The sequence below is a fragment of the Montipora foliosa genome, chromosome 13, assembly GCF_036669935.1.
Source record: "Montipora foliosa isolate CH-2021 chromosome 13, ASM3666993v2, whole genome shotgun sequence".
Lineage (NCBI taxonomy): Eukaryota > Metazoa > Cnidaria > Anthozoa > Scleractinia > Acroporidae > Montipora > Montipora foliosa.
The window spans coordinates 38,338,478-38,363,477 of record NC_090881.1 but is presented as its reverse complement, the minus strand read 5'-3'; the positions used below and the strand labels follow the sequence as shown (position 1 = coordinate 38,363,477).

Genomic DNA, 25,000 nt, shown 5'->3' with positions numbered 1-25,000 from the left:
TACTACTACTACTACTACTACTACTACTACTACTACTACTACTACTACTACTACTACTACTGCTACTGCTACTGCTAAAGCTACGGCTACTCCTACTGCTACTGCTACTGCTACTGCTACTGCCACTGCCACTACCACTGCCACAGACGAGGGTATTAGCCAACACCAACTGGGGAATTACAGATGGCTGCTCTCCTCTGGTCCCTGTTGTTCATTAGGGCGCGAATCTTGCCAGTGTTACTAAGTCCAGTATCTCTTCTGTGGGTGTCTATGTAAGTGGTTGCTGGTCTTCCCCTGCTGCGCGTACTGTGCTTAGGTTCCCAGAGGATGAGATTTGATGCAACCAGCTCTGGGTGGCAGACACAGTGACCAGTGAGGCCCATTCTTCTGGCTCTGATTTTGTCGGCAACAGAACTTGTTCTGGCCAAGCTTGTACTTTTGTATTTATAAAACACCAGAAATGCTGATGCTTTTCACATCACTCTTTGCGGAGCTCAATTGCATAATCATAACATCTGGGTAGAAATAGTTCTAATATAGTCATGTATGTTTTCCCACACTATATTTTCCCAAAATTGACTTAAAACTTTGCAGAATACTAATGTAAAGAGTAGAACTATCTACAATTTAGTGCATGTAGACATGTTATTTCAGTAACATACATGTACGTTTTAGATAATGTCTTGACAGTCAAGCAACAGTTTCATGTTTACAGGTACATGATTGTACTTCTTGAGACCAATAAAAATCTGTGTTCAGTAAAAAGTTGGTGGCTACTACAATGTACTTTTTTGTTCTTTAGTTTCACCTACAGTTATTTCTGAGAACCAAACGGTAACCGAGGGAGAGGATCTCAGTTTGTTGTGCTCAGCTAAGGGCAAACCACAACCAAGAACAACCTTGATAGAACTTTCTAATAACAGTGTTGTGTCTGGGAATTTCACTAGCATCAGCAGAGAGGATGCAGGAGGGTACAGGTGCACTGCTGATAACGGGGTCGGAAGCCCTGTTAGTAAAGTTGTCTTCATTGATGTTCAGTGTGAGTATGACAAGGCATTATTGTCAATCAGTAAGCACCTCCCTTGTAAAGGGTTTTTTTGGGTGGGTGTTCATGCATACTATGGAATCCGTGTAAAAGAAATTTAAGCCCCCTCATGCTTTTGAAATGATTTACATACAAGGCCAGGGAGTAAGTATTGGGCAGAGTCCTGGTTTTAAATAGTTGGGTTGTGTTTGTGTGATGGGAGCACCCAGTTGGTTGTTTGATATTGTTCCTTGGATTTTCTGCCACAGGGCTTTTTGTGGATGACTGTATAAAAGAGGGCCACAAAGGAGCCACTCTTGTTCGTTTTTCAGGGAGGGCTGTTCAAGTTTGTGAAGCTTGTTGGTAACACTTGCCAACAGATTGTATGTTGAGAGAATCAATTTGACGGCCCTTTTTTACATGAAGACCAATATTTCAGTCCATTGTATGAAGTTTCAGTATTTGAACTGTGGAATAAAATGATGTGAAAGGTAGAGAGATCATAGTAGTTGGTTGCACAACTTTATACCTGTACATATTTGCAAAGGATTAGCCAGAAAATATCCAGGCTTGAACGGGATTCAAACCCATGTACCCTACCAACTGAGCTATCAACCTTGCAAGTGTTGGGAGCTGGTCAATTGTGAGTTCAAGTTTTTCCTGTATGAGGTGGACAAAATTCTGTTTGGAGTAATTTTCATATGAAGTTTCATACATTGTACATTTGAACTGCAGAATAGAATGGAACTGCTGAGTAGAACTATAAACTTTTTAAACACAAATGGCACAAGGGACGTATATTTTTATTCCTTTTTTTCCACATACCCTATAAGGATGTGGAACAAACCACCAAAACTGAAAAGGCATTGTTGAAAGTAATTCTCTAGAGACATTTAAGACTAACATTTCTAAGTATTTTACTGAGTGATTTTTAACAGTATTTGAGTTATTTTTACATTTATTTATTCCTTTACTTATTTATTTATTTATTCTTTCATTTCACGTTTTAGTAGATATAATTTTCATTGGTATTATTTTAATTTTTGTTACATCTTTAAATGTTGGTGTGATGTCTAACAACTTTTACCGACATATCTAAATGTAGATGTACAAGGTGTACACAGAATGATGCGAGAGTTGGAAATATCATCATGTTTATTAATTTTGAGCAACTTAAGAAGTTGAAAAAGAAGCCTAAAAAAATCCGGGCGTGGAATTTCCACAGTCATGAGATTGAAAAAGTCTACTTGTATTTATACATTCTTATAATTGCTTTATCACTTGATTAGATAATGATGTCCAAGAACATTGAAACCCCACCCATTGTAAATTATTTGAAATATTTAAAGTTTAAAGTAATAATTATTCTTAAAAGGACTTTTTATCTGTTTTATCACTGTGATAGTCTTTTATAGTGAAGTCACTCAATTTTAACAGAAAAATTAAGTTAGGAAATATTACATACATGTAAATGTGCTTACTGCAGACAATAGAATGACATGAGAGAAGATTATTGTAGGAGGCTCAAACCAGTTTCAATACTAAACAAAGTGACTACTATTTAATTAATTTTAGAAGGATTGAATCTACCCCAAGAACAAAATAGCCATCTAAAACACTCTTTTTCTTAATTTTTGTCTGTAAATGCATATATTATATCAAAAACGAACTTTGCAGAGAGTTTTTATATTAACTTGCTGATCACTTTGCAGAAATGAGAAATGGGGTTCGCCGAGTTTGTTTTCGAGATCTAATTAAGCATTTAATTACAGACAAAATAGAGGGCTTTTTTATGTGGCTGTTTTGCCATGCTAACTTAAATATTATCACTCACATTGAAGAGTGCATCTGATAAGCAATCGATATTGCTGTAACAGTTACATGTATGTGTTACATGAAACTCTGTTGTAGTGTTGTGTTTCTTCTGTTTTACAACCATCTCAATTTTTTTCATAAATCATTAATAAGTAATCACATGATTTTTCTCGTGCAAAAACAAAACGAAAAGTTATGATAAATGATTGTTCTGACAACAGCGGCCTAAAAATAATCGATTTCGATTTCTTTAAATAAATCCCTAAGATCAAAGTGGATAAAGAAATAATTGAAACCTAATAACAATTAAAAACGGAAACTTTTCATGGATGATGGCCTTAAATTACGGAACTCCAAGGGTCTTTTTTGCTAATTAAAGGTATTGAAATTGAAAGTAAGGTATTTGCAAGTACTGCTGTATGTAAGTGTAACATAAGCCGTTGTTTAATGAAAAAAAAAACTATTAACTTTAACGAATAGGACGCCAAACTTGGCTTATCTGCTTGCGGGAACGCTAAGTTGTCCAAGGACGTTTATGAGACATGGTCCACCGGTACATGGATCACCCGTGTGGTCGAATAACCACCGTGACAGATTTGGAAAGCTGACGTTTCGAGCGTTAGCCCTTCGTCGGAGCGAATGGTTGTTGTAGGTTTATATTTGTGTGGAGGAGCTTTGCTATTGGTAGAAAGAGGATGACGTGAATTTGTGAATAGATTAATGGCATTAATTCGCTCCGACGAAGGGCTAACGCTCGAAACGTGAGCTTTCCAAATCTTTCACGGTGGTTATTTGACGTTCATAGATAAGGATGGTTCATAGACCTGGGCTCCATGTTTTGTATACGTCTGGTATTCCATTACAAATACAGTGGAGCAATAAACAAGCATTGCTTATGCAAAAGTTTAAACATTTTCAAATGCTTTTTTATTAAACCTTTTTTTAAATTGTCGTATCTATAATGGCTGCTTATAAATTTTATTGATTTATTTACTCTACCATTTTGCGGAAAAATCAAGTACCTCGCCAACTTCAAAGTTTGCTTCAAACTTCCAGTGCTGAAGCTTCTTTTATTAAGTCTCAATTTTTTAGTTGGAAATGGGAAATTATTTAGGTTGTAACAAAGGTGAACGCACGCGATTTAATAATCAATAGTGAATGTAATATCTAAAAAGATCATGATAAAGTCAATCTGTGCAGAAAATAGTAAATTGATTTAACGGAAAGAACTTATCCATGCAAGATTAATTGAAACTATGTATCATAATAGAATTTGTAAAGGATACTGGTTATGAAACTCACCAGATTTCTGTCCTTTTGTGTTATTGTTTGCTTTCTTAGACCTGACCGTGTAGAAGTAACAATACCTTACACATACTCTCTGGCCAGTATAAATAGAAGGAAAAAACGTTTCGAAATGAGCCACAGCAGGGTTGAAGTACGTTTTGTTACGTTACGTAGGTTTTGTAGCAGACATGTATTCGGCATTTCATCCGCCATCGTAACCAAAGTTATTAAAACATCAAGGAATGTAGTTAGGATGCAGATTATCTCAGTTATAAAGTTAACGTTACATGAGCAGTAATGTAAGGAAAGCCTGGAAATTCAGGCTAAAACAATGTCTTTCCTTTCCTACTTAGAGTAGATGAGGGTTAATGTAGTAGAACGAGGTTAACTTTGGGTAGATAAGGGTTAACGAGGTGGAGCGAGGTTAATTTGCGGTAGATAAAGGTCAAGTTATGGTTAACGTGGTTTAGTCAGGGTAGATGAGGGTTAACGTGGTTAACTTAGGGTAGAAGGGTAGATGGTCAACGAAGTCTAAAGTGTCCAATTTAAGGTAGATGAGGGTTAACTTTGTAGAACCCTCATCTACCCTAAGTTAACCTCATTCTACCATGTTAACCTTCATTTACCCTAAGTTAACCTCGTTCTACCTCGTTCTAACCCCTTATTATCTACCCTAAGTTACCCTCGTTCTACCACGTTAACCCCTTATCTACCCTACATGTACGTTACCCTCGTTCTACCACGTAAATCCTCATCCACACTAAGTTGGTTACTTTATGCCTTGTAGACCTTCATCTACCCTAAATTAACCTTGTTCTACCCCTTAAATCCTCATCTACCCTAAGTTAACCACGTTTACCCCTATCTACCCTAAGTTCATCATGTTAATCCTAATGTACCCTTAGTTAACCTCGTTAACATGGTAGAACGGGGTTAACTTAGCGTAGATGAGGAATTGTGTGGTAGAACGAGGTTTACTTGGGGTAGTTGAGGGTTAACGTGTTTAACTCAGGGTAAATAGGGGTAAACGTGGTTAACTTAGGGTTGATGAGCGTTAACATGGTAGAACGTGGTTAACTTAAGCCAATGATACACGGTTCAACATTTGTTGATCAACAAATGTTACCGCTCTTGTTCAACATATGTTAAACAGTGTGCCGTGTCATGTTGAATGTTGAAATATGCCATTCAACACGTTGAATGTTGTTGAACGATGTTGAACGAAAATAAGGACCAGCTCTATTTCATTCAACACGTTTGTGCAACATTGTGCAACATTTGTTGAGCAACAAATCTTGCAAGATGTTAAACCGTGTATCATCGTCTTAAAAGTAGATGAGGGTTACATGGTACAACGAGGCTCAGTTGGGATAGATGAGGGTTAACGTGATTCATTTAGGGTAGATAGGGGTTAACCTGCTTAACTTAGGGTAGGTGAGGATTTACATGGTAGAACAAGGTTAGGTAAACCCATTGACTCCCAGGGGTTCCCCATTGACGAGTAAAATCGTCTGGCGTTAGACAGAGTAAAATACTCTGTATATGAGGGTTAACGTTGTTAAGTTAGGTTAACTTTAATAGGACTAACGTGGTCTAAAAGGACACTTCGTGTGTTATGTCATGTTTAAAGTTGTAATGTATGGGATGTCTTATGGGCCTAACATGAACGCTTTGCCCGGAAATGGTGTGTTTTCTTTAATGTTCAGGAAAATAGATGTTCCAAAATAGTCAATCTCTTTGGATGTTATGTTTGTAAGGACGGTATTAAAGCAGCTGCTTCATCACTAATATCAGGCATTTCTACATTTTTGTGCAGAAAATACGGTAATTATGCAGAGGATTTTGTGGGAGGCACGGTGGCCTCATGGTTAGAGTGCTCGACTCCGGATCGAGTCGTCCGGGTTCGGGTCCTGGCCGGGGACATTGTGTTGTGTTCTTGGGCAAGACACTTTACTCTGACGGTGCCTCTCTCCATCCAGGTGTATAAATGGGTAGCGGCGAAATGCTAGGGGTAACCCTGCGATGAACTAGCATCCCATCCAGGGGGGAGTATAAATACTCCTAGTTGCTTCATGCTAAGGAAACCGGAGATAAGCGCCGGCCTGATGGGCCACTCGGCTCGTAAGCAGTGACTTTTATGCAGAGGATTTTAGGGAATAGACGAGTGCACGCTGTTGAGTGCATCATGGGTAATCAGGGCAAAACGATGAAAACTATTCATAATATGCAATTTTGCGTTTTTTTATTTCCAGAACAGAAGATAAGCACTCAAAGGTGCGGCAGAATAAATTTGGAGAGAATGGCTATTGCAGAAATTATGTTATTAAAAAGAGTTTCTGCCATACATTTCCCGTAATTGCAAAGGCACAAAATTACAGAGAATGCATGGAAAATAAAAAAGCAATATTTAGGAATTCCAAAGAACAGATACCAAGCCTATTTCATCTCAGTTATGAACATGAACGTATTTGTTTGGTTTATGAAGGTGAAAGTCTATAAAGTAGAGTCATTAACAGTATATTTTCCTTTGAGTTTCCCGCTATGTTGCCCTGATTACCCGTGATGCAATCAAGAGCGTGAACTCATATGACTATTATGCAGATCAGCATCGCCGCATCCTGTCAGATGCCCTGCTTAATTATAAATGATATTTTAAGTTGTGTAGTCAGAGAACTGTTACTAACAGTTTTGGTTTTCATCATAGACCCACCAGAGGGAATCCAGTTACTTGTTACAGAAGAAGAAGTCTGCAATGGAACAACCATCTCTTTCATTTGCTCAGCTGAAACTGCGAACCCCATGGAACTAAATTATCAGCTTTATGAGAATAACACCATGATAGGTGTAATCAGCAGTACTGGAGTTTGGAACAAAACAAGTTGGACAGTTGGAGGAGTATTTTTCTATAAGTGCGTGGTGAACAACTCTGTTGGGGCAGCTATGAGTTTAAATGTGTCAGTTAATGTCAATGGTAAGCAAAGATCCTTTGGAATTAGTGAAAAGATGATGAAATACATGAAAACTGATCAATAATAATTATGCATTATTATCCTACTGCACTAAGTAGCGTTCAAATCATGCTCTAATAGAGTACAAATATCCTGACGTGATACTGTATTTGTTATTTTGTACTGTTAAAAAACCAATCAAACGCATGCATTATGGAAGACCTGTTGCATACCACTTCTTTATTTCCTTCACTTCTCTCGCCTTATTATTATTAGAAATACGTATAAAATATAAAAGCAGTTGGATAATGAATAACTCATTAGACAGTAGACGTTTTAGTGTGTAGTATTGCTGTAAGTGTCATGCAAAATGTTTGTACCTAGTAAAACTGTAAAAAAACTAAGGTTTCTCCGTTTAACGAGAAAAATTCTAGGTGTCCACATTTTCAAAAACCAAACCTGATTATCTCTAGAGAATGCATGGGTCTACCCCCTACTTTCATTTCACGTTCCAATAAACCCAAACTAAGATATACTTTCCTGCGGGATAGCCATACTCTGGGGAAAAATTTCTTCTTATTTGGTGGCACTGTCTTTAAAGAAAATTAAATTTAAGGGATTGCCCACACCTAGTACCATTGTAGGTAGAGGTCTAACTTGGGAAGTTAACTTCCTTGTACATTGGTAGTATTAAACTTGGAATAGTTAATGTACATGTACAGTGTAAGTTTAATTATATTGTAATTGCCTGTACTTGCATTGTCAATCGTTTCTTTTGATGAGCTTACTTGCCTTTGAAGGCCTTTTGAAGGCCATTAAGGTTTTGTTCACTAAATCTTGTTGAGTACTTACGTCCATTATTGGACATCCCTTGATCTTTTTTTCAATTTTTGTCTCTCTTGGTGGCAGTCGATTGCACAGAACAAAAACAATAAATGCTTGCTTGGTTCTTCATGGTAATTTTTTGAACAATTGACTATTTTCCCATTTCCATAATGCAAGACGTTTTTTTTGGGAGGGGTGGGGGGGATGGGTTTGCATATTAAGAACAATACAAGTTAACCCATTGACTCCTAGGGTTTCCCCATTGACGAGTAAAATCATCTGGCATTAGACGGAGTAAAATACTAAGCATGGCTGGTTTAGGCCGGTTTAGGCGTGAAAAAGTAAATTACTCTTGGGGCAGGACTGTATCATGCTTCAGTTAACTGGATATCCATGAATTGTTTTGATGCGAAGAACCCCCCACAGTTTTTCAAATGGTGCAAATTTATGTTCTGCCAACGAAATTCTAGAAATCGGAGCAAATAACTTGTCATGACCGTTTTAATTGTTCGCCATAGGCCATTTCTGTTACCTGTCCTTCACGTCTTTATTTCGTTCACTTCTCCCGCCTAATTATTATTATAAGAAATACGTATAAAATTTAAAAGCAGTTGGATAAAAAATAACTCATTAGAGAGTAGACGTTATAGTGTGTAGTATTCCTGTAAGTACATGTAAATGTTTGTACCAAGTAAAACTGTGAAAAAACTTAGGTTTCTCTGTTTAAGCAGAAAAATTCTGGGTGTCCACTTTTTAAAAAAAAACAAACCTGACTATCTCCGGAGAATGCATGGGTCTACCCTCTATTTTCATTTCACGTTCCAATAACCCAAACTAAGATATACTTTCCTGTGGGATAGTCATACTCTGGGGAAAAATTTCTTCTTATTTCGTGGCTCCGTCTTTAAAGAAAATTAAATTTAAGGGATTGCCCGCACCTAGTACTACTGTAGGTAAAGGTCTAACTTGGAAAGTTAACTTCCTGTACATTGGTAGTAATTTGGAATGTCACATGCACAGTGTACAGTTGTAAGTTATATTGTAATTCCCAGTACTTGCATTGTCAATTGTTTCTTGCGGTGAGCTTACTTGCCTTTGAAGGCCTTTTTTTGTGTTTCTTCATGGATTTTTTTTTAACAATTCACTATATTCCCATTTCAATAATGCGGTACGTTTTGAGGTTCTTTACATAACAACAATACAAGTTAACCCATTGACTCCTGGGGTTTCCCCATTGACAAGTAAAATTGTCTGGCGTTAGACAGAGTAAAATTTTAAGTCTGGCCAGCCTAGGCGTCAAAAGGATAATAAATTACTCTTGGGACAGGACTTTTTCATGCTTCAGTAAAACTGGATATCCATGGATTGTTTTAGTGCAAAGAACGCCCCACAGTTTTTTAAATATCTCAAATATAATTATGTTCATGAAATTCTAGAACTCTGAACAAATAACCATTTAAATTGCTCGCCATAGGCCGTTTCTGTTATCTTCCCTTCAGTAAAGATAAGGGACTGGACCTCCCAGGAGCTCTCTCTTGGGACTGCTCAACAACAAGATCACATGGTTTCAACTGCTCATTTGGCAGATTCCTGATGGAGTTTGAGAGATTGAAACAAAATTTTTGAATGTTTAAACCTTTTACTCCTGTAAGTGACCCTAACACTTACATGTTTTACTCTGTCTAACGCTAGATGATTTTACTTGTCAATTATCAGGAACACCTCGGGAGTTAAACGGTTAACAAGAGCTATGTCCCAATTAACCCTTTCATTCCTGTAAGTGACACTGACACTTATACAAGTAACACGTAGACTGATTTTACTCTGTCTAACGCCAGACAATTATTTTACTCATCAGTGGGGAACCTCTTGGAGGTGAAAGGGTTAAGTTATTTGCTCAAAATTTCAGAATTGTTTTTTATTCAATCTCAGGCTAAAACATGAGTAGTCTCTGCAATCTGCTCGGACTTCGTTCCTGTACATGAACTCATAGTCTGACATGCTGTGAAGACATCAGTTTTAAATTAGTTTCTAAATTTAATAAGCTCTTGCTTTGACATTTTTGTCAAAAGCCCCTTGGCTCATAATACAATGTATGCACTATGTTTGCTTTTCTACTTGTCTCATTACTGAGAAGTACATGTACTAAGTTTACAGTAAATTAACATGATGAATCATGATGATGATGATGCAAATGTATACACCATGATTCTTCGACTTCTACTTGAATTACTGTGACATTGAAACAATCACCTTATGTTAAATTAGAGGACATTGAAAATGGATGATTTTTGACTGTTCTTTCAGTGTCTTCATTCATTATGCCAATTTCCAATGAGGTAATCACCGAAGGAGGAACTCTGAATTTGTCATGTCCAGCAACTGGTATCCCCAGACCAACTGTGTCTTGGGTGGAGACTAGTAATGGAGAGCGCACAGATGGAACTGAGTTAGTTATCAGAAATATTAGTAGGAGTGAAGCTGGAGAATACAGATGTGAAGCAACGAATCCATGTGGAAATGCTTCGGAGTCTGCAACAATTGACGTACAGTGTAAGTCATTTGTGTCCATAAAAAAAGTGACCATAGCGAACATAATAAGTACATTGTACAGTAGGAATGTACTTAGTTAGCAAAAGAAATTAAAAGCCACAAGTCTCACTCTGATAGAAATTTTGCCCGTGGGATTCATTTTACTTAAACTTTTTTTGTTTGATTTCTTTATTTTTAAGTTGTTGTACTGCAATAATCAAGCGTGAACATTCAGTAGGTATTAAAGCTGATAAGTAACTACAAGGATAGCACTGACCAAAATATTATGACCAAAAAAGTAACATCAACTTTGACGATTCTTTTACACTTACAGTAATTTCAATCAAGTTGTAGAAACGTCAGTCAATTGTTGTCCTAAACAGTCTCTCGCAGGACTATACTTATCCAGACGATTGTACTTCACCTAATTATGATATTTTTATAGGTAGGTTGTTTATACATCTAGTCAGAGAATTACACTAACATTTTTGGTCTTCATCATAGACCTACCAGAGGGAATCCAGTTACATGTGAGTGAAGTAGAAGTCTGTAATGGAACAACCATCTCTTTTAGTTGCTCAGCTGAAACTGCGAACCCCATGGAACTAAATTATCAGCTTTATGAGAATAACACCATGATAGGTGTAATCAGCAGTACTGGAGTTTGGAACAAAACAAGTTGGATAGTTGGAGGAGTATTGTTCTATAAGTGCGTGGTGAACAACTCTGTTGGGGCAGCTATGAGTTTAAATGTGTCAGTTAATGTCAATGGTAAGCAAAGATCCTTTGGAATTAGTGAAAAGATGATGAAATACATGAAAACTGATCAATAATAATTATGCATTATTATCCTACTGCACTAAGTAGCGTTCAAATCATGCTCTAATAGAATACAAATATCCTGACGTGATACTGTATGGTTATTTTGTACTGTTAAAGAACCAATCAAACGCTTGCATTATGGAAGACCTGTTGCATACCACTTCTTAATTTCCTTCACTTCTCCCGCCTTATTGTTATAAGAAATACGTATAAAATATAAAAGCAGTTGGATAATGAATAACTCATTAGAGAGTAGACGTTTTAGTGTGTAGTATTGCTGTAAGTGCCATGTAAAATGTTTGTACCTAGTAAAACTGTGAAAAAACTTAGGTTTCTCTGTTTAAGCAGAAAAATTCTAGGTGTCCACATTTTCAAAAACCAAACCTGATTATCTCTGGAGTATGCATGGGTCTACCCCCTACTTTCATTTCACGTTCCAATAAACCCAAACTAAGATATACTTTCCTGCGGGATAGCCATACTCTGGGGAAAAATTTCTTCTTATTTGGTGGCACTGTCTTTAAAGAAAATTAAATTTAAGGGATTGCCCGCACCTAGTACCACTGTAGGTAGAGGTCTAACTTGGAAAGTTAACTTCCTTGTACATTGGTAGTATTAAACTTGGAATGGTTAATGTACATGTACAGTGTAAGTTTAATTATATTGTAATTGCCTGTACTTGCATTGTCAATCGTTTCTTTTGATGAGCTTACTTGCCTTTGAAGGCCTTTTGAAGGCCATTAAGGTTTTGTTCACTAAATCTTGTTGAGTACTTACGTCCATTATTGGACATCCCTTGATCGTTTTTTCAATTTTTGTCTGTCTTGGTGGCAGTCGATTGCACAGAACAAAAACAATAAATGCTTGCTTGGTTCTTCATGGTATTTATTTTTTGAACAATTGACTATTTTCCCATTTCCATAATGCAAGACGTTTTCTTTTTTTTTTGGGGGGGGGGATGGGTTAACATATTAAGAACAATACAAGTTAACCCATTGACTCCTAGGGTTTCCCCATTGACGAGTAAAATCATCTGGCATTAGATGGAGTAAAATACTAAGCATGGCTGGTTTAGGCCGGTTTAGGCGTGAAAGGGTAAATTACTCTTGGGGCAGGACTGTATCATGCTTCAGTTAACTGGATATCCATGGATTGTTTTGATGCGAAGAACCCCCCACAGTTTTTTAAATGGTGCAAATTTATGTTCTGCCAACTAAATTCTGGAACTCGGAGCAAATAACTCGTTATGACCATTTTAATTGTTCGCCATAGGCCGTTTCTGTTACCTGTCCTTCAGTAAAGATGAGGGACCGGACCTCCCAGGAGCTCTCTCTTGGGACTGGCCAACAACAAGGTCAAGTGATTGCAACTGATCATTTGGTAGATTCCTGATGGGGTTTTGAGCGATTAAAACAAAATTTTTGAATGTTTAAACCTTTCACTCCTGTAAGTGACACTGACACTAATAGATTTTACTCTGTCTAACGCCAGATGATTTATTTTACTCGTCAATGAAGAAAACCTCGGGATTGAAAAGGTTTAACTTATTAAAGTAATTTGCTCAAAATTTCAGAATTGTTTTTTTTATTGAATCTCAGGCTAAAACATGAGCAGTCTCTGCGATCTGCTCAGATTTCATTCCTGTACATGTACACATAGTCTGTAATGCTGTGCAGTTTTAATTTAATAAGCTCTAAGGTTTGACATTTTTGTCACAAGCCCTTTGGTTTTTTTTATGTAGTATGTTTGCATGTGATACTCTTGTCTCATTACTGAGAAGTACTAAGTTTACAGTACACGTAAATTAACTTGATGATAATGGTAATGCACTTGTATACAACATGACTCTTCCACTTCTTCCTGAATTACTGTGACATTGAAACAGTCACCTAATGTTGACTTAGAGGACATTAAAAAGGGATGATTTTTGACTGTTCTTTCAGTGTCTTCATTCATTATGCCAATTTCCAATGAGGTAATCACCGAAGGAGGAACTCTGAATTTGTCATGTCCAGCAACTGGTATCCCCCGACCAACTGTGTTTTGGGTGAAGACTAGTAATGGAGAGCGCACAGATGGAACTGAGTTAGTTATCAGAAATATTAGTAGGAGTGAAGCTGGAGAATACAGATGTGAAGCAACGAATCCATGTGGAGATGCTTCGGAGTCTGCAACAATTGACGTACAGTGTAAGTCATTTGTGTCCATAAAAAAAGTGACCATAGCGAACATAATAAGTACATTGTAGAGTAGGAAAGTAATTAGTTAGCAATAGACATTAAAAGCCACAAGTCTCACTTTGATAGAAATTTTGCCCATGGGATTCATTTTACTTAAACTTTTTTTGTTTAATTTCTTTATTTTTAAGTTGTTGTACTGCAATAATCCAGCGTGAACATTCAGTAGGTATTAAAGCCGATAAGTAACTACAAGGATAGCACTGGCCAAAATATTATGACCAAAAAAGTAACATCAACTTTGAAGATTCTTTTACACTTACAGTAATTTCAATCAAGTTGTAGAAACGTCAGTCAATTGTTGTCCTAAACAGTCTCTCGCAGGACTATACTTATCCAGACGATTGTACTTCACCTAATTATGATATTTTTATAGGTAGGTTGTTTATACATCTAGTCAGAGAATTACACTAACATTTTTGGTCTTCATCATAGACCTACCAGAGGGAATCCAGTTACATGTGAGTGAAGTAGAAGTCTGTAATGGAACAACCATCTCTTTTAGTTGCTCAGCTGAAACTGCGAACCCCATGGAACTAAATTATCAGCTTTATGAGAATAACACCATGATAGGTGTAATCAGCAGTACTGGAGTTTGGAACAAAACAAGTTGGACAGTTGGAGGAGTATTTTTCTATAAGTGCGTGGTGAACAACTCTGTTGGGGCAGCTATGAGTTTAAATGTGTCAGTTAATGTCAATGGTAAGCAAAGATCCTTTGGAATTAGTGAAAAGATGATGAAATACATGAAAACTGATCAATAATAATTATGCATTATTATCCTACTGCACTAAGTAGCGTTCAAATCATGCTCTAATAGAATACAAATATCCTGACGTGATACTGTATGGTTATTTTGTACTGTTAAAGAACCAATCAAACGCTTGCATTATGGAAGACCTGTTGCATACCACTTCTTAATTTCCTTCACTTCTCCCGCCTTATTGTTATAAGAAATACGTATAAAATATAAAAGCAGTTGGATAATGAATAACTCATTAGAGAGTAGACGTTTTAGTGTGTAGTATTGCTGTAAGTGCCATGTAAAATGTTTGTACCTAGTAAAACTGTGAAAAAACTTAGGTTTCTCTGTTTAAGCAGAAAAATTCTAGGTGTCCACATTTTCAAAAACCAAACCTGATTATCTCTGGAGTATGCATGGGTCTACCCCCTACTTTCATTTCACGTTCCAATAAACCCAAACTAAGATATACTTTCCTGCGGGATAGCCATACTCTGGGGAAAAATTTCTTCTTATTTGGTGGCACTGTCTTTAAAGAAAATTAAATTTAAGGGATTGCCCGCACCTAGTACCACTGTAGGTAGAGGTCTAACTTGGAAAGTTAACTTCCTTGTACATTGGTAGTATTAAACTTGGAATGGTTAATGTACATGTACAGTGTAAGTTTAATTATATTGTAATTGCCTGTACTTGCATTGTCAATCGTTTGTTTTGGTGAGCTTACTTGCCTTTGAAGGCCTTTTGAAGGCCATTAAGGTTTTGTTCACTAAATCTTGTTGAGTACTTACGTCCATTATTGGACATCCCTTGATCGTTTTTTCAATTTTTGTCTGTCTTGGTGGCAGTCGATTGCACAGAACAAAAACAATAAATGCTTGCTTGGTTCTTCATGGTATTTATTTTTTGAACAATTGACTATTTTCCCATTTCCATAATGCAAGACGTTTCTTTTTTTTGCGGGGGGGGGGGGGGGGGTGGGGTTAACATATTAAGAACAATACAAGTTAACCCATTGACTCCTAGGGTTTCCCCATTGACGAGTAAAATCATCTGGCATTAGACGGAGTAAAATACTAAGCATGGCTGGTTTAGGCCGGTTTAGGCGTGAAAGGGTAAATTACTCTTGGGGCAGGACTGTATCATGCTTCAGTTAACTGGATATCCATGGATTGTTTTGATGCAAAGAACCCCCCACAGTTTTTTAAATGGTGCAAATTTATGTTCTGCCAACGAAATTCTATAACTCGGAGCAAATAACTTGTTTTGACCATTTTAATTGTTCGCCATAGGTCGTTTCTGTTACCTGTCCTTCAGTAAAGATGAGGGACCGGACCTCCCAGGAGCTCTCTCTTGGGACTGGCCAACAACAAGGTCAAGTGATTGCAACTGATCATTTGGTAGATTCCTGATGGGGTTTTGAGCGATTGAAACAAAATTTTTGAATGTTTAAACCTTTCAATCCTGTAAGTGACAATGACACCAATAGATTTTACTCTGTCTAACGCCAGATAATTTATTTTACTCGTCAATGAGGAACACCTCGGGAGTGAAAGGGTTCACAACAGCTATGTCCCCATTAACTGTTTCACTCCTGTAAGTGACACTGACACCAGACGATTTTGCTCTGTCTAACGCCAGACAGTTTTATTCGTCAATGGGGAACCCCTCGGGATTGAAAAGGTTTAACTTATTAAAGTAATTTGCTCAAATTTTCAGAATTGTTTTTTTTATTGAATCTCAGGCTAAAACATGAGCAGTCTCTGCGATCTGCTCAGATTTCATTCCTGTACATGTACACATAGTCTGTAATGCTGTGCAGTTTTAATTTAATAAGCTTTAAGGTTTGACATTTTTGTCACAAGCCCTTTGGTTTTTTTTATGTAGTATGTTTGCATGTGATACTCTTGTCTCATTACTGAGAAGTACTAAGTTTACAGTACACGTAAATTAACCTGATGATAATGGTGATGCACTTGTATACAAGATGACTCTTCCACTTCTTCCTGAATTACTGTGACATTGAAACAATCACCTAATGTTAACTTAGAAGACATTGAAAATGGATGATTTTTGGTTGTTCTTTCAGTGTCTTCGTTCATTATGCCAATTTCCAATGAGGTAATCACCGAAGGAGGAACTCTGAATTTGTCATGTCCAGCAACTGGTATCCCCCGACCAACTGTGTTTTGGGTGAAGACTAGTAATGGAGAACGCACAGATGGAACTGAGTTAGTTATCAGAAATATTAGTTGGAGTGAAGCTGGAGAATACAGATGTGAAGCAACGAATCCATGTGGAAATGCTTCGGAGTCTGCAACAATTGACGTACAGTGTAAGTCATTTGTGTCTATAAAAAAAGTGACCATAGCAAACATGATAAGTACATTGTACAGTAGGAAAGTACTGAGTTAGCAATAGACATTAAAAGTCACAAGTCTAACTCTGATCATCCTCGAAGACCCAGGGGCAGTCTAGACGTGACGTGAATTGCGTTAAGTTTTCAAGTAAGGCAAAAAGAGCCCCTGGGAACGTACCTTTAACGGACGAGTTCCAGAGCGAATTAAATTCTAATTTTCTTCTGCCAAGCAGATTGCAACTTGTTTTTTTGCACGGCAAATCATCTTGACACATTTATCCTAAATGCAAAAATATAATTGTGTGTATTGCCTCGCTGTTAAATAAATTTTTGCAGTGATGAGCCTACAAGTGCTTTTGTGAATCGTTGCCGTCTATGTAGCTTTAAGGTGGATGAAACAAATGTTAAGATGAAACAAAAAAAACATTACCGCCGATTTCCTAAAAAACAGTGTGTAGCCAAACAATAGCCGGTGATGGAAGACCCCAAGCCATTTGTGATACCGGTACTTGCACGTATCGAGTACAACGCGCTTCGAAAAAAATCGTTAAGAACGTGCGATTGCAGCAGCCCTGAAGCGGAAGCACCAAGTTTTATCCCTGGCATCTTGTTAAAGCGACAAAGAAACAGTGACTGTCGTAGAACAGAAAAACCCAGGTTAAAGACTTGTATCTGAGCCCAAAGGTGGAAGGCACGGGGATCATGAGACAGGTGTTTTTCAGCCTGAATTGATTAATATTAATAATAGCCCAATTTCGATACAGGAAAATTCAGTCCAAAACAAAAGGCATCATCTCGAGACTCTGAGGAATAAACTCTTACAAATCCTTATATTTATTTCCCAAAGTCTCGAGATGATGGCTTTTGTTTAGGACTGAATTTCAATATATCGAAATTTGTTTATTATAAAAGAAAAACAGTGATGCAAGCAGTCAAACCTTATTTGTCAGTGTGCTCCAACTACAAGAAATAAAACATGTATGTATGTACACAGAGAAGGAATAACATGAACATTGTATATGTGTTTCAAAACTGAAATAAATTTATTTTCAATACTATCAAACAAAATAGATGGCTCGAGTTAAGCTTTTGTGTATCATCATTTTTTTAAATAATAGATAGGGCTAAAAATGGAGTGACTCTAACATCACAAAAATCATACAAAATGTAACGACATTATTGTCACGCAAATCCAACAATAACCTTTGATGCAAATCATAGGATTAGTTGCGAGTTCTAATAGTGACCCTCTCGTTGGTAATAGTAATTATAATTATTCAACAGTACTAAACAGTTTAATCAGAACCACCATAACTTATCACAACAGCAAACTACATCTGCAACTTGGAGGAACAGTTTTAAGAAAAATGAAAGGGAGATAAAAGCATTCAATTCCATAAGAAACTTTGCGCCATATATCCTACTTTACCATTTTTGCAGCAAAATATTAAAGGGAACCTCCACTTCAACAAAACATTAACTTTAAATGATAAGAAATAACCTTGACAGTCAAATCAGTCAAATTTTTTTTTTCAAAGAAAGCATTTGTATCTGAAATAAGTAAGTTTTAGAGTCGCCTTTTTTTGTTTTCAAATTGCGCGAGCGCCGCCACCTTGAATAATTGTGACGTGTTACAGTTGCTCTATTGTTATTAGACAAAAGCTCTTTGTGTCAGAACAATAAGGCAATCGTCACACGTCACAGTTATTCAAGGTGGTGGCGCACACGAAATTTGAAAGTGAAAAAAACTGATTTTAAAATTCAGTTCTCCTGATATAAACATCTTTTTTAAACAAATTTCGAACAAATTTGTTTGGAAACATTGTTTCCTTCAGTTTAAACTTATTCTGAGGTAAGAGTGGAGGTTTCCTTTAATACACTTGCCAATAAACACTTAAGGATGTTCGCGCCCATTGCTACTGCGCATCCTTACAGTGCACGCAAATTCACATGCACGTCATGCATTAAGGGCGCGCGCTAAATACTCGGGACATGGAATCCTGTCATCTTGCGGTTGCCAGGCACATGAAACTATGGTTGCTAAATGAAAACTTGTTCTTTAAGGAACCTTAACAGTTAACTAAATTCACTTGATGGGTGCACTTAAACAAAGTTTGGTAGAGAACATTTCACTTCAAAGATGTAATTGCAAAGTCTTCAAATTTTACTTTAATTAAGCCTTGTTCTCAGTCATTACACAATGCAATCAGTTGTGTGGCATATAAGATACAAAAGCTGCAGCAATCTCTTATTAATTGCACTAAAGAAGGAATGCCAAAGATTGGTTGAAAAGAAATACTCTGTGTTGAAGTTAACATCTCCTCAAGATCTAAGATGAACTGTCAAATGAGTGGAAGAAAGAGCTCCAACTCTCTTAAAAAAACCCTGATGACCAATGCTTCCTTACGACCCTGAATCAATTGGACAAAATAGTAGAATGTCAGCTGTACAGCACCTGTTTGGTCTTAAGTTCTTTCTTGGTCATACAAGTACAGGAAAGCCTGAACCTTTTCTTTTTCTTTTTTTGCTCACTTGTTTTTTTTTTTCGGTGGAATTTTGAGGGTTTAAATGTCTTGCATCGTAACTTGTATAAAAAAGGTTACAAGGTTTACTCATACCAGTAATTAAATATCAAATACAGCTCTAATCTCCAGAGTATCGTTATTGTAATAAAATGTTAAATGGACAGAGTAATCATCTTTACAGATTGTCCACAGTTAGTGCCTTTGTGGGACTGTTTTCAATGTTGGTGTCTGCTTTGCATCATACCTTCAAAGGATCTGATCTTTTGCACAAGAGGTGCCGCATGTTTGAAAGAAAAAAGCCAATTGAAAGTGACAAATTTGCTTGTTAATTTGGCTCTTCGTGTAAAAATACCAGTGGACACAGTGTTCCAAGGGAAAATGGTTATCGGATGAATGATTGGATACGGAATCGTATAGTCTTTATGTTGTTTTATTCGATCTATAAGAAAGATACAAAATTCGTGAGAATTGAAACCTAATGCGAGTAATTCATGAAATTGCATGGGAAATTATAATTCTCAAAATTCAGCCCGTTACAAGAAGTTACTTACTTCTGTGGTGATATCCAGTCAAACTTATTTCAGTATTAACAGGTCAGCAAAACAGGTCAGCAGATCGGACAGTAAAACACTACAGGTTAGCGATGTTCAACTTAAGATACAAAACGGGTGTTGACCTTTATCTCTTATTTCGCGTTTCTTAAAATGTCACTCTAACTGAAAGATCAACTCACTTAGCTATTACGCCATCGACTGTCAATCACGCGACAAATCAAATAAAATCAAAGGACAATAAACGAATTAAATGTTAATCAACGAAACATTCTCCGCCCCGATAAGGGCGTAGTCCTTATCTCTAACAGCTTCTGGCTAGTCATCACCTTCAGCAGGGTGTATGACGGCGATTTTGGTTATGGGTCGGCTGTACATTCCTGTCGACGTCTTGACTTCGACATTTCGCACTTGACTGTCAGGTCCAGGGTGTACTTCTAGGACCCTTCCAGTTGACCATTTCCCCGGAGTGCATTGGGATCTGATACTACTACGATATCATCTGGTCTCACATTCCGCTTTTCCACCTGCCATTTCTTCCTAGGTACAAGTGACGGGAACACATCCCTGTTCCAGCGCTTGCAAAATGAATCAATGATTTTCTGCACGAATTCCACCCTGTGGCGTGGGTTGTTTGTTCCCTTGAAAGGCCCTTGTGGAATTTCTGACGACGCACGTCCTGGAAGTATGTCGTTTGGGCATATGTAACTGCTGTCGTCAGGGTCATTTGGTATCCTACCGATTGGTCGCTGGTTCACTAGATTAGCCACTTCCAGTAGAATTGAGTACAGCTCCAATGGAGTTAGTACCTGACTGCCAACAGCTTTCTTCAGGGCGTTCTTGCATGTTGTAACTAGTGCTTCTGCGCACCCATTTTTATGCAGGGCACCTGGTGTAATAAACTTCCACTGCATCCCCTTCTTCTCCCTCGTTTATGTCGCCTACCATCTGACGTAGTTCTTTCTCGGCACCGACAAACTGAGAGCCGTTGTCACTCAGTATGACTGCTGGTCGACCTCGTATGGCTAAGAATCTTCTCAGGACTTGAAGAAACTCCATAGTTATAAGGTCCACTGCCATTTCCAAATGGACAGCCCGTGTGTTTAGGTATGTGAACAAAACTCCGTAATGCTTTGCGGTTTTGTTTCTTGAGATCTTGACGTTATAAGGCCCGAAATAGTCGCACGGGGTCATGTAGAACGGTGGGGTATACGGAGCTAAGCGAAGGGCGGGTAAATTTGGCATTAATAGAGTCTCCGCCTTGTGTGCCAATTCTTGACACATTCCACATTTGAACTTCACTGCCTTGCTTAGTTTGTTTCCTTTCAGAATCCAGAACTTCCTTCTTGTTCTGGCGGTCGTAGCTGCTACCCCGTTATGACTGTACTGGTTGGGATGCCTTGTTATTAACCAGGAGATCCAGTGGTTACTTGGAAGAAGGGCGGGGTGTTTTGCGTCATAGGAGATGATAGCCTCGTGCACTCTTCCTCAGACTCTAATTACACCTTTACCATCCAGAAAGGGGCTCACTGATTTGAACTCTCCCTTTTCCTTTCGGCGATGCAAATCATTTGGAGCTGTTTTGATCCAGAAAAGCTCTGCACTCTCTAGTTCTTCAGGAGTTAGTGGACCGTTTCTTCCTTCTTGTGCGTGCTTTCGTAAACTTATCTTCTTAGCTAGCCTTTGTATACGTCTGGTTACCCGTACCAATTTTCTCCAGTTAGAGAATTTCTCAGAGTTGATGGCTTGTTCAACTTTTTTTACTTCGTAAACTGCTTTCACTTGACGACGTTCCATTTCTTCCTCTGAGACAGCTTTCATTGTTTCTTGGGGCCAAAATTCCTCAGGTAGTTGTAAGAACTCTGGTCCATTGCTCCATCTTCCGTTCAACTCCTCCACTCGTATTCCTCTTGAAACATCATCGGCCACATTCACTTCACCGGGGATGTGTCTCCACTGACTCGGGTCGGTGTTGCTCTGGATTTCTCCGACACGCGAGGACACAAATGGCTTGAAGCTACGTGAAGGGCTTTGTAGCCAAGCAAGCGTTATCGAACTATCAGTGAAAAGCTTCACAGATTTGAATTGTAGCCTGGACTCCTGCTCTATAGTCTTGGCTAGACGGGAAGCAAGGACTGCGGCCTGTAGCTCCAATCGCGGTGCGCTTAATTGCTTCAAGGGTGCATCTCGTGACTTCGCTGCAATCAATCTGACCTGGTACTTGTCACCATTTGTTCTCTGGCGGATGTATGCACAAGTTCCAAAGGCATCTTGTGACGCATCTGAGAATACACACAGCATTGGCGATTCGGTTGCATTCGCACAGCACAAACTTCTCTGGAAGGTTATCTTGCTAAGCGCCTTCATCTCTTTGAACAGTTCGATCCACTTGTAACGGATCGCAGGCCGGGGTTCCTCGTCCCAGTCAACTCCAGTTTGCCAAAGAACTTGCATTCCAATCTTGGCCCTTATAAGGAATGCGGCGGCGAATCCAACGGGATCGTAGATACGAGCGATTTGACTTAGTAGCAATCTCTTCGTTAACTTAATCTTGGGTTGTTGTTGTTCAGCTTCTATAATTCGGCTTATTAGTCCAAAGTTCACCTTGAACGTTAACGTGTCTGACTGATTGTTCCATGTAATGCCCAGAATATTCTCTTCAACTGAGCCTTGAAACATTTCCCTCTTCTCATTCTGACTTGGGCTTCTTAAGGGCTTGTTGGAGATCCAACCTTAAACTTTGAAACCCTCTTTCTCTAAAACGGTGTCTATATCCTCAGTTTGCTGTTTTGCTTCCATTACTGTGTCAACAGAATCGCAAATATCGTCCATATTAGCGTTTTTCGTTACGACTTCGGCTGCCTTAGGGTGGGTAATCTTGCTTCCCTCTGCAGTTTTCCTCAGTGCTGTCTGTGCCATCGCTGGAGCCGGTTTATCACCAAAGGTGAGCACAGTTTTGACATACACATCTGGTTTGCGGGAGGTTTCAAGGTTTCTCCATAAGAAACGGTAAACATGCTGATCTCGTTCGGGTATTAAGATGCGATGGTACATCTTCGCTATAGCTCCGACCAGAGCGACTTCTCTTTCTCGAAAACGCATGACTACGCCAAAGAGGTTGTTCAGCAAGTATGGACCCTTCATCCAATAGTCATTCAATTTATGACCTTGGAACACGAAAGACGAATTAAAAACAATACGAACGGGCGTGCCTTTTTTTTCTGGTCTGATTACTGCGTAGTGCGGTATGTAGTGTACAGGGCCCTTGTAATTCTTCACCTCATCTTCTGATAACTTCCTGCAGAAATTCATCTTCACCATTTCGGCCATCTGCTCCTCATATGCCTTGGCTCGATTCAAGTTCGACTTTAGGCGACGTTCGGTTCCTTCTAAGCGTTTCAGTGCTAGCAATCTGTTATCAGGAAGAGATTTCGGATCCTTTTTCCAAGGATATGGAATCATCCACTGCTGTCCAATTTTTTGACAAGACTTGCTGATGACTTCGGCTTCTTCTCTTTCCATATGGCTCAGCTTGTCTGCTTCACAGATGCATGGTTTTACCTCGACCCCCATGGACTCTGTTTTCCAGAAATCAGATAAGTCTACGGGTGTAGCGCACTTGACAAACATTATGCAACTCGCTGATTGAGTGTTTCCTGATGAGCCTCCAAACACTACCCATCCCAGTGGTGTTTGTCTTGCTACAAGCTCTCCTACTTGTCTGGTTTGGCCTGTATGGATGTTAGCATGGTCAATGCCTATGAGGATATCAATCGGTCCCCTTCCACGTCTGATCTTCTCACTTGACTGTCCCAGGAGTTCGGTGATCTGTGTAATAGCAGCTGGAGCAACGTCATCACTGTTGTTTGGGATTCCAGTGGCAGTTATCGAATACTTCTTGTGGTCATCTCCAGAACTGACAGGTACTCGGTATTCCTTTGTTCTTATGGTTTCCTCTTCTCCACCGACGTTTGCTATGGTTACAGAGGTGTCCCTTCCTTTGAGTCCAAGTAACTCCGCAATGTCGGACCGGATAAGACTTACTTGAGCGCCAGTATCGAGGAGGATGTTTCCCTTTTTCTGAATTCTGTTCTGAGCGTGAATGATTGCTGACATAACTGGAAGAAGAGCTCCCTTACCGGCCACGAAAGCTTCTACACCTAATCTGATTGCGTTGCTTTTGTGTAGGAGTGGATGGTGATAATGTTCGCATTATCTTCCGTTTTCCTGTTTTGTGCAACGTTGTCTTCGGGAGCAAGTTTCCATTCTGTGTTCTCTTCCGGCCCTTTTAAGGCATTCGAAGCACTCGTGATTCTCTTTGGCAATCTTGAGTCACTCGTCGACACGGAGAGCAACGAACTTTGGGACATTGGTCTGGCCAATGGGCTGAGTTTCGACACATCCAACATTTGTGCCATGTTGCGTTGCTTTTACTGCTGTCATCTTTCAGGAAATGGCTAACTGAACGGGTCCTTGAACCGGTTCTCAATGGCGCTGTTGCACGCATGCGTGACTTCATCTCCACTGTCATCCAGTCTATGAGTCCTTGTAATGTCGCCTTCTTTCCGTCTCGTTCCAGTTCTCTAGAACACACTTTCCGATCGTCAGTACACATTTTTTGTTCAATAATGGACAACATGTGGCTATTATCCATATCGCTGGGAACGCCCACTTCCTTAAGAGTGTTAAAACACCGCCTAACTAAGTGTGTTAGATCACAAAATCTAGCATCTTCTCCGTTTTGCAGTGCGCGGAACTTAACGATATCTTGCGTTATGGTGTCCGAGACGAAACGCGATCACCGTAAATAGAATCCAAATATTCCCAAGCGGAGTCGTAGTCGGTGCCAATCCCTTTAATTAAATCTAGCGGCTTTCCGTGGAGACACGTGCGTAAAAACGTGATTGAATCTCGTTTGGTGTACCGGGCTTCAATTGCGTGTTTGAAGTCTGCTTTAAAAATTGCGTACTCTCGCACGTCTCCGGCGAACTTTGGCAATTTTGGCTTCTCCATCTTAAAAACACAGGCGTTACTTGAAGTACTGGGATCACTAACGAGATTTGGAACTTGTACATTCTCATTCACACTATTATCTTCATTATTTAGGGGTGATCGATGTTGAGTTTTCCTGCCTGGCATCAACAATAGAGTTCTGTTCATTATCATGAGGTGTGGGACCGGAAACCACATCCATTCCAGATTGCATACTTGAAATTCTGACGGGGTTTGTCTCCTTACTCGCAGTTTTTGTAGTGGTTGCATTATTTTCTAAAGTTTGGTTTTCTTGGCTAACAAGACTTTCAAAATACATCTTAGCTCGCATTACATAGGTCATG

The 25,000-nt window shown here is 38.7% G+C and overlaps 1 protein-coding gene across 1 annotated transcript in view; it reads left to right on the top strand.

Moving 5' to 3' along the window:
- Positions 1 to 25,000, top strand: part of LOC137983191 (fibroblast growth factor receptor 4-like) — an 88,867-nt gene that overhangs the window by 22,906 nt on the left and 40,961 nt on the right. The window contains exons 3-9 of the mRNA XM_068830377.1: positions 803 to 1,039; positions 6,831 to 7,097; positions 10,207 to 10,452; positions 10,936 to 11,202; positions 13,197 to 13,442; positions 13,926 to 14,192; positions 16,319 to 16,564. Of these exons, the coding sequence (XP_068686478.1) occupies positions 803 to 1,039; positions 6,831 to 7,097; positions 10,207 to 10,452; positions 10,936 to 11,202; positions 13,197 to 13,442; positions 13,926 to 14,192; positions 16,319 to 16,564 (1,776 nt within the window). The remainder of the gene's footprint in view (positions 1 to 802; positions 1,040 to 6,830; positions 7,098 to 10,206; positions 10,453 to 10,935; positions 11,203 to 13,196; positions 13,443 to 13,925; positions 14,193 to 16,318; positions 16,565 to 25,000) is intronic.